The sequence below is a fragment of the Neolamprologus multifasciatus genome, chromosome 23 (assembly GCF_963576455.1).
Source record: "Neolamprologus multifasciatus chromosome 23, fNeoMul1.2, whole genome shotgun sequence".
Lineage (NCBI taxonomy): Eukaryota > Metazoa > Chordata > Actinopteri > Cichliformes > Cichlidae > Neolamprologus > Neolamprologus multifasciatus.
The window spans coordinates 27,698,188-27,707,858 of NC_140460.1; the positions used below are offsets into that span (position 1 = coordinate 27,698,188).

Here is a 9,671-nt window from a genome sequence, read left to right on the forward strand (position 1 = left end):
AGATAGAGACCAATCAGGGTTTGACACGTCATACATTCTGTCTGTCATCCCTCTTTCCTTGTATGAAGCTGGCCAGCTAGCTGCTCTGTAGCCGTTGTTAACCCGGTTTTTAACGGTTAAATGCTTTTATTCTGTAGCAGAAAATAAAAGGTAAGTGCCGTTGTATATATCAGATGTCTCAGACGACATAATGCCATTGCCTGTCTGACTCGTATTTATCTCTCGCTAACACTACTTTTGTTTGACTTACAGTAGCAGTGAATCACTCACAGGCATTAGCTTGCTAGCCTAGCCATTCCCAAACAATTTGTAACTCAACTTATCGACATAAGTCATGGCAGCTGAAGTAAAAACGAAGCATCTTCTGAAACATTTAAGCTGACATGCAGAGTGGGAAACAGGAGCTTACTCTTAAACGCCCCCCGTGCCACATTAGCAGCATTAGCAGATAACTAATGAATTAAACACCTGTATGCTGTGATTTAATAACAGCAAAGTCCCCTTCCACCCTCATTTTAGAGCTTTGTCACTTCTACAAACGCAAACGTGAAGCTTTTAAAGTGTAAAATATAAGAGTAACGGTATTGCATGACTGTCTGAGCAGTCAGCTCATTGCTGGAAATGACTGGCTTACTGATGTGTAATTAGACATTAGATGATGTTAAACCTGACATGTTTTGCCTTCAGATATCCATCATGGCTTCTCGGGCTGGTCCAAGAGCAGTGGGCACAGATGGCAGTGACTTCCAGCACCGGGAGCGGGTCGCCTCTCACTACCAGATGAGGTTCATTTATTTACCATTAAATGAGCGATAATCCCCAAATTCAACTCTTAAGGAATTATATTTATTTTATTTTATTTTTTAATATTTTAACTTAAGTGCCCAAGTAATTAAACATTAGTAGTGTTTATCTGGAATCACTTTAGGTTTAATTAGTTTAAAAGCTGCTAAGTGTTAACTAGGGCCCTGTTAACTAAACTGATATAGATGACAGTATAAAAATGTATACCTCAGCTCATTCAAGGCTTTCTTTCATCAGTGTACAGTCCTGATCATTCAAATCAAATAATAAAACAAGCTTCACTGTTCTTAAGTATTAAACTACTAATTTGAAAAGCTAAAAAGAGCAGTACAGCTGTTCTAAAACCAGAATGTCAGTAGTATCTCATTTGGCATCACAACTATCAGCTGGAGAGACTATTCTCAAGAGCTACTGAGAGAGATGCTACAGGAACATGTCAACATGTCCAGCATCTCATGGACTACTTACTGCATCCAGTCTGTAAGGTAGTATATCTAATTAGGGTGTAGGGGTGCAACAATACTCGTATCGATATTGAACCGTTCGATACAGTGCTTTCAGTTCGGTACGCATATGTATCGAACAATACAACATTTTTTATTTATTTTATCAACTTTTCTTCTGACGATGCTGTCTGTGTTGAGCGCTCAGTGGATCTGCGTTCGACTACTCCGCCTAGGCTGCACTGTCGAGTGCAGATCTACTGAGCGCAGCGCAAGCTAGCAAGACAGAAGCTAAGCTCTCGTTGCAACATGGCAAGTTGAACCTCCCCCACCCTCATTCAGATCTGGCGTTTGGAACTATTTGGTTTTCATGTGACGTATGACCCTGATGGTAAGCACGTCATGGACAAAAGTAAAACAGTATGTTGGATGTGCCACGCAATGCTCAATTTGTGGGAACTATTGCGTTAGCGCAGTTAGCTTGTTAACATGTTGACGCCATCCAGCCCCACACACGGGGCGATCCACGGTAGCTCATTAACGGAGATTTGCCGTGTTGTGGCGTTAATGTCATTTTAACAAGATTAACGCTGACAGCACTAGTGGGAACACAACGAATATAACTGCACATTTACGCCGACATCATCCTAGTGCAAAGACAAGTGGAAGCAGACAAAAACAACAAGCACGCATGCTACAAACTTTACCCGAGTCATTTAAACAGCCGTTAGCACATGATTCTCCTTATGGGGACCTGATATGTTTAATATGCTGCTGAGAATATAGCCCAGAAGAAGCGTATAGTATAGCTTTTATTTTGGAAAGAGACATTTCTCTGTAATAAACTCTCTTTTCCAAAGATGCGTGATCAGATAGATTTATTTTTTTATTACTTTGTTGTTTTAGCAACATTAAATTTAAAAACTGTACTTTTGAGTTAAAATATATATTTATAATTTTAATAAATGACAAATTAAAAAGGCATGAACATTTTTTTTGTATCGAAAAAATATTGAACCGTGTCACCAAAGTATCGAACCGAACCGAACCGTGAATTTTGTGTATCGTTGCACCCCTATTAGGGTGGTGGCCTCGTCTAATTTGGTGATGTGCAAAAGCTCCAACGGGGACTCTGCTGCCTCCATTCCTGTTCAGCTCATACACGTCAAACTTTCAGGACAAGTCCAGGTCGTGCCTCGTACAGAGATACTGATGATTCTGCAGTGGTTGTATGTATTAGTGATCAACATTTAAAGGAAAAGTTACGCTGCACAACCTGTCTGACCTGGGACGGGATGTGGTCATTATGTCATCTCGTTTCACAAGTTATTTGTAAAACAACAAATATGACTTTGAGCACAATGTGGGTCAAGGTGATCATTGTAAGCTTGAATAAATTCTGAGTAATACTGCAGGAGAAGTCGTGATTCTTTTGAATCATGGACCCACAGGCCTCTTGCAGTTGCGTAAGCTCATCCTCCTTCTGGATGGACAAGCCAAAGCAAATACAGCCTTTTGAGAAGTACTGTTTCTGAGACATCAGAAGCATCGGCCTGCTTAAATAAGTACATAGTAATTTATATCTAAGAGATTCTTCTGCGTGAGTGATTGCGATTTGTTGCTATGCAAAGGTTTCTGTATTTAGGAGACTTTGATCCACTAAATTTTGAGTCGTTTAAAATCTAACATCTGATTGGTCTTTCTTTTATTATTTTTTATGTTCACAGTGTTTCCTTGAAGTCTGAAATCCGTAAGCTCAACATTGTCCATCTGCTGATCTGGGTGTTGATGGCAGCTCAGGTAAGCATTCTTGTGGAGAAGCATGTTTTATGTTCTGTAAAAGTTGAGTGTGTTTTTATTTCTTTCTCAGGTGACGGTAAGCCAGCTGAACCTGGTGTCCCACAAGGTGGTGGCCTCTCCATACCAGTGGGAGTACCCCTACTTACTGAGCATAATACCCACAGTCTTCAGCTTCTTGGCACTGCCCCGTAACAACATCAGCTACCTGGTCATCTCCATGATCAGCGCCGGGCTCTTTTGCGTGGCACCACTGATCTACGGTAGCATGGAGATGTTCCCCGTGGCTCAGCAGCTCTATCGCCACGGCAAAGCATACCGTTTCATTTTTGGCTTCAGCGCCGTGTCAGTCATGTACCTGGTGATCGTCATCGCCGTGCAGGTTCACGGCTGGCAGATCTACTATAGTAAGAAGCTGCTGGACCAGTGGTTCACCACCACACAGGAGAAGAAGAAGAAATAGATTCAGCTGAAGTATGCTTAAACTCCAAGGTCAACTAGTTTGAAGGACAAAGAGGATCTTAGAGCCGAATTGCCAAGACTAAGAGACTTTATTGTTGTCCAGCTTGTTTTTTTTTCTATATTTATATTTGACAGTGATTACATCATTGTTTGAAGAAAATCAGTCCTTGGACAGATTGTAACCACCACCTTCCCCTCTGTACATGATTTCTGACATTTCATGATTAACAGCAACAAATCCTAAAATGTTTTGTGTACTTCATTACTTTTAAGTACTGAGAAAACGCAAATCACATGCAGTAACATTAAAAAAATGTTTAGAAAATTAGAAATTGTAGTAAAAATTCTGGGATTCGGCACCATATTAGCCAAATATTCCTCCAGGTGACTTCGTCCATTTCTCCAAAATTAAATCAAAATTGGAGTTGGAGGTTTTCCACAATGTGTTGGAGACGCACATAAGACATTAACAGGTGATTGCCCAAATTTAAATCATGCCTGTTTGATTTTTTTATATGTATATGAGGCAGAGTCCCAGAATTCTCCCCTCCTATTTACAACCATAAATGTAAAACAAGACAATTCACACATCACAATAGTTACCTTTACAATAACACACAGTCATGAAGACAAAAACAACACAGTGTAATTACATAGTTAGAAAAAAGTTGGTTCAGTGAATTTTTTTTCCCACATAACATTTTGCATATCATTATCAAAACATTACCTAGATATTTAAGATCAGAACTCTTACAAAGATTTAAACTTACAAAATTAAGTGTAGATTTGATGAGGGATGCACCAGTTGTTACATTTTGGCCCAATATGCCGGGGAAAAAGAGAAATTTGATACCTTTCAAAGTACGATCTCTTGATGAGATGGGTAAATATTTTCCACTGCATTAACAAAAGGATTTCACTTGGTGCTAAAATATTCAAAAATTAAAAACAAAACAAAACCCAAGATTCCTTTCCAAACACTTAAAACTTGTAAAGAATAATCACACTGACCCTACTTGATAAAAGTAACAACAAAAGTTTTACATAAGTGCAATTTTTTTTTCTTTTTTTTGTAAGCATTACACCGTAATGAACAACTCGACATGTTTCACTGAAACAACCACCATCTGCCTTGTTTGGCAAATCATATTTATCATACTCAACTGTCTGACTGACAGTGTTCTTCAGCTTTATTTAAGCATTAACATGTTTTCCTTTCAGGATCTGCCGCACCTGCAGGAAAAAAAATTGAATTTGATTTTGATTTCAGTCAGCAAACAGTGCCATCTGCAATTTCTCCAGCATGTATGTGAAGTGACACCCTTACCTTTTCCCCAGCAGGACCTTCAGGTACCAGCTGAGATGGCAGCTCATTTTCTAAGTTCCTAATCCCAGGATCGGCTCCCTTTCTCATAAGCAGCTTCACCGCTTCGGCTTGAGTTTTGTGACTGGTCAGAGAGCTGACGATGTGCAGCGCCGTGTTTCCACTGAACGTCTGAAAGGAGTGGACAAGACACCACATGTTACTGTTTGTGTAGTTTTTATGGGTGCAGTTTGGAGCTGTGACAGCTGGGAAACTTTCTCTCTGGTTTCTTGTAAAAGGCAGCAATTCACCCTAAATATATTGTTTGTCATGAAACAGTAGGCATACCTTAACATTTACAATGGACAGCATTGTTGGCTGGTCAAGAAAAATCTTCAGCAGCTCCACATTTGCCTCCTCAGAAGCCATATGGAGAGAAGTCCGCCCACTTTTCTGATCCTGGAGAGATTAAAAGTAAACCAAATGAAAACCAGATTGGAAATTTAGATCACTGTATCTTAAACCAAACCACAAGAGACCGGAAAACCCGAGCAGTTTGGTGTGGAGCAGGACCAAGCCAGCTAAATGTTCCCCTGAAGTGGTAATACTTACCTTTGTCCCACAGGAGGCGCCCATGTTCAGCAGAATCTTGATACATTCAAAGTACAAGCGCTTCCGCTGCCCCAGCTCCGCGGTCATGAATGTGCAGGGATTTTCCAGGTTCCTCAGGTCCTTCACAACATTGTTGTGAGACAAGACGGCCAAATGAAGAGCGGTCAAACCTTCCAGACACAGAAACAAATTACAGAATTTAATCACAAAAAAGGCATTTGAGCATCCTAAAGTTTTCAGTCACACAAAAACACACTCACCATCGTAACTGAATATTTCTACATCGATCAGTTCCCCATTTCCTTTTAAGGCCTTCCAGATGCCCTGTGGAAATATGAGTGAGATTAAGAAAATATTCTTAATACAACTAGAAAAAAAGCATGACTGCAACACTAAATTCTATTCTGACAAAACGTTATTTGGCCTACATTTGTCACAGTTGCAGGGGAAGTGGATCAGAGTCCGGGTTTATTATTCATTTTGGCAGGCAACGTGTTTCACATTAACTCTCAGCAATACGCATGTTATACATTAACAAGATGAGTTGTGTATCTCTGTTGTCTTAAGGGCTTGAGATGAAGGCCTCTTTTTTTTATAGTCTTCAAGACAAGACTTAAAGACTTACTCAATTTCTTGTTTTAGAAGACCTGTCATCCAAGAGCCTTCTTCGGTTAAACCTTTAGTGGGAATCAGACAGTTCTTTTTCCCCTACTTGTAAGCACTCCATTGAGGAAAGCTGTCCCAATTCTGGCCCTGTGATGCTTAAACGTTGCAAGACTGTCGTCATCTATACGACTTGGTGTTGTGGTTTCAGTGAAAATCTTCAGGCTTTATTATGAAAGCTGAATTATGTTTTATAAAAGAAATGAATCCTGCGTTTGGAGTTTAGCCAGCCTTTCTCAATCCTCAGGTATCACCTAATGCCGTTTTCCATGGGCGTGGCTCATTTACTCACAAGGTGTCATTTGCCAGCAGAGCTTCACGCCCTGGATTGGGGCAATAGTGAGACAGGTGTGCCACTCCCATCTCGCTAGGAGATACGACAGTAAGGCTGCTGTTACTTTGTCCTACTGTTGTATCATGGGAATACTATACTCTGAACAATCACCTTTTTTACATCTTAAACTTGTGAAACAAGAACAAATATTTTTCTTATTTTGCGTCAACAAGAACACCAGATACCGTTCTGATGCAATCCCAAAGGGATTAGTGTAGGGAATTTCGCTTGTTAGGTAAATGTCTACACTGAATAGCCACTTTGTATTTGATAGCAGCAATTAAAGTTTGAGAATTTTTAAAGCTAACTTAAAAATTTCGTGTTGATCCAAAGCAACGCTCTGAAAAGTTGCTAGACAGTATAATCTTGCGCTGCTTAGCAATGGAATGATTTAATTTAGATTAAATTAGTGAATATTTGAAGCCTAAAGAGGTCAACTTTAAGTTTATGCTTTAACTTTTAATCAGCATTTAATCTATATATACATATGCAGGTAGGTAGGTAAATACTGATAGTGATTTCTTACCCCCAGAGTGAGAAAGTGGCCTTTCTCAGCACACACATGCAAAGGAGCACGACCCCAGCAGTCTCTCGTGTTGACCTGAGCTCCGTGAGCCATGAGGTCTTGGAGAATTAAGTACTGATTGGTGGCAGCCGCGATCTGGAGAGGGCTCTGTGGAAACACAGCTTACAGGTTAATGTGTCTTGATGTATGAAAACCACCATAAATCCCAAGCCACTGAATGTCTTTACCTGCCCGTTGTGTTCTTTAATGTCCAGAAAGCAAGTTCCAGCCATTTTTGCAGAGAGCACGTAAGCCAGAGCACGCAGACCTTTTGCTACTGCTATGTGAAGGAATCTGGTGGAAGGAGTAAAAAGGTCAGCTGCAGCAGAAATCCACAGAAATGCTGTTCATGTGTCAGTGTTTGGGTCAGGCTTACTGTACATTTGTGTGATTTCTAATAACTATTCTGCACTTTTAGCCAAGTAGGCCTGTTAGAGCTATTTTCCATTTGCTCCTCAATGATTTCCACCTCTGTCTGCTTTTTTTTTTTTTTTGCTAAATTGTTTACCCTAAAACCAATAACTTTCACCTAGTGTTTGTGTGACTGTCAGTTATTCTCTACCCGTTTTCCAACCGCTCCAACCTGTTATCCATTACCTTTGCATATTATAACCATTTAATCATCTTTTTCCCAACTATTTGAATATTTTGATCCGTTTCAATTGTTTGCTTTTGTCTTTGTAAACTCTTCACCCAATATGTTTATCTAACTGTTTAAAAATCAATGATCCATTAGCTTATTTTCATATTTTTGTCACTTTACTGGATAACTGTAGATATTGGAACCTTTTAGCTTTTAACCATTTAGCTATAAATTTGCTGGGGGGGGGGGTGCTATTTAGCCTTCCACTGTTCTGTTACTTTAACCTGTTTCAGCTGATCAGCCTTGACTTTTAGTCGTTTCACCCATGTAGCTTTTTACTTTGACCTAGCTCTGTCTGCCCATATAATTGTATCTCTACTTTTTAGTTTACTATTTAATCTTCTCACCTAATTCTATGACACTGATCTTTATTCAAGTAACCACTGGTCAGGGTAATGCTTTCGTTCATGCATACATACGTGTCACCATCTGAGTCCTGCATGGACAGCTGCTCCAGGGAAATTCCTTCAACTTTGCGTGACTCCTGCTGTATTTGCCATTGAAACAAGGTCATCCTGCCTTCAGGAGACGGGGTCCTTTGTTCGTGCAGGGGTGGATACTCGAAGCTGTGCTGCATTTGTTGATTTACGAGAAACTCTTGTTTCATTGGAGCATTTTCAGGAGCAGCAGTTGGAAACAGGGTGGTGGTATTTTGACTGACAGGTGCTGGAGGGCTTAACTGATGATGATTCACGCCAGTGGGAGAAGTTTCATATTTTGGAGACATGCGTTTGTGCTCCAAATTGTAGTTGTCCTGTGAGCAGTTCTGTTAATACAAGAGGATCAATGTCAACTTTTACTAGGAATATTAATAATTGGCTTAAAATGGGTTGTTATTATTCATAATAAACACACTCATTTGGGCTGCCTTTACATGCAGACTTTTCTCAACAACTTGTACTTGGCTCTGAATTTTGCCAATTCTTCCTCATACTGGAGGAACTGAAAGCACTGCCATAACTCAAGACTTTATACGCTCATGTGCACCTTTATAAAGAGTTCAGATGAAGTCTTCTATATGTTCTATTTTCTGTACTTTACTGGTCTACTTGCGCTCAAGGCCATACCTGTAGATTTTTACGTTTCATCATTAGCATTTGCTTCACAGTTCTCACCGGTGGTGGCTTCACATCGATGAATGAGCACCCTGTAGGGGAATTAGAAGTTTTACTAGCCTGGACATGGAAGACACACTGTGTCTGTCACACACTGTAAATATGTGCCACTGCATAAAGCATCAGGTATTTATTCTTCAGTGAAAAATAGGAAACAGTGCATGCAGTAAGGGGGTAAAGTTCATTTATCAATAAAAGCCCTCGTTGATTAGGTAAGCATTTAGTCATGTGGTGTGCTTTAGGCCTGGCACACAAAGTCAACAGTGCGACTAATTTAACATTCGCAAGTCTGTCTGACTTCCTCGTTCTATGAATCTCGAAAAATAAAACAGGTGGAATAAGGTGTTTGGAGGCAAAACAATGTGTGAGGTTAGAGTTTCAGACTTTTTAGAGCGGTGAATGTGTTATCAGTTTACTGAAATTACACAAACTCACCTCTGAAACTCGAGCCGAAGTGAGAGGCCAGCAGAGTCTGGCCTCCTGAGATTTCAATCCCTCTAGAATCCAGCATGTTTACGGAGTCATTCACTGATTCCCAGCCAGCGTTCTCTGTCAGTTTTCTTTGCTGCTCCCTCCACACACACACACAACCTGGAGGGTAAACTGCCTATCACTATAAATTTTATGAAAAACAAACAAACAGCAGGTGTGTGATAGTGAAACATGTACAGGTGGCTCACCTTTCTGCTTGTAAACGCAGGATCAGAAACAAGGAACAACTGCAGCACAAAATGCCCCGCAACTGGTTTCCTCCTACACAGGGTTACTGAGGTGTGTCTGTTAAGCATTTCAAAATAAAGGTTTTACTTTATGCATAACTGCAAAACATTTATTCAAACTAAAGCCACCTAAATTCTTCTAGTTTATGTTTGCAGCTCAAGGCGAAAGTCGAGATTAAAACACTGAAAACAAATTTATATGCAAATAAAG

The 9,671-nt window shown here is 40.1% G+C and overlaps 2 protein-coding genes across 4 annotated transcripts; one reads left to right on the forward strand and one right to left on the reverse strand.

Moving 5' to 3' along the window:
• The first annotated feature begins 29 nt into the window (after window positions 1–29).
• On the forward strand, window positions 30–3,752 carry LOC146491738 (protein jagunal homolog 1-B). 2 transcript variants are annotated; one of them, XM_085150721.1, is made up of 4 exons: window positions 30–150; window positions 688–785; window positions 2,975–3,047; window positions 3,091–3,752. In XM_085150721.1, the coding sequence occupies exons 2-4, from the start codon at window positions 697–699 to the stop codon at window positions 3,505–3,507; spliced, it is 579 nt and encodes a 192-aa protein (XP_085006847.1). In that variant the 5' UTR covers window positions 30–150; window positions 688–696; the 3' UTR covers window positions 3,508–3,752. The 2 variants fall into 2 exon arrangements, with proteins under 2 accessions (XP_085006847.1, XP_085006848.1); XM_085150722.1 differs by having other exon boundaries at window positions 32–150; window positions 3,118–3,752.
• Window positions 3,571–9,304, reverse strand: LOC146491739 (NF-kappa-B inhibitor zeta-like). 2 transcript variants are annotated; one of them, XM_085150717.1, is made up of 10 exons: window positions 9,177–9,304; window positions 8,694–8,773; window positions 8,046–8,392; window positions 7,172–7,277; window positions 6,945–7,091; window positions 5,682–5,745; window positions 5,422–5,591; window positions 5,158–5,268; window positions 4,834–5,001; window positions 3,571–4,739 (listed from the first exon to the last, which is right to left on the reverse strand). In XM_085150717.1, exons 1-10 carry the CDS (start codon window positions 9,250–9,252, stop codon window positions 4,701–4,703), a joined length of 1,308 nt encoding a protein of 435 aa, XP_085006843.1. In that variant the 5' UTR covers window positions 9,253–9,304; the 3' UTR covers window positions 3,571–4,700. The 2 variants fall into 2 exon arrangements, with proteins under 2 accessions (XP_085006843.1, XP_085006841.1); XM_085150715.1 differs by having other exon boundaries at window positions 3,571–5,001.
• Between the last annotated feature and the right edge of the window lie 367 nt (window positions 9,305–9,671).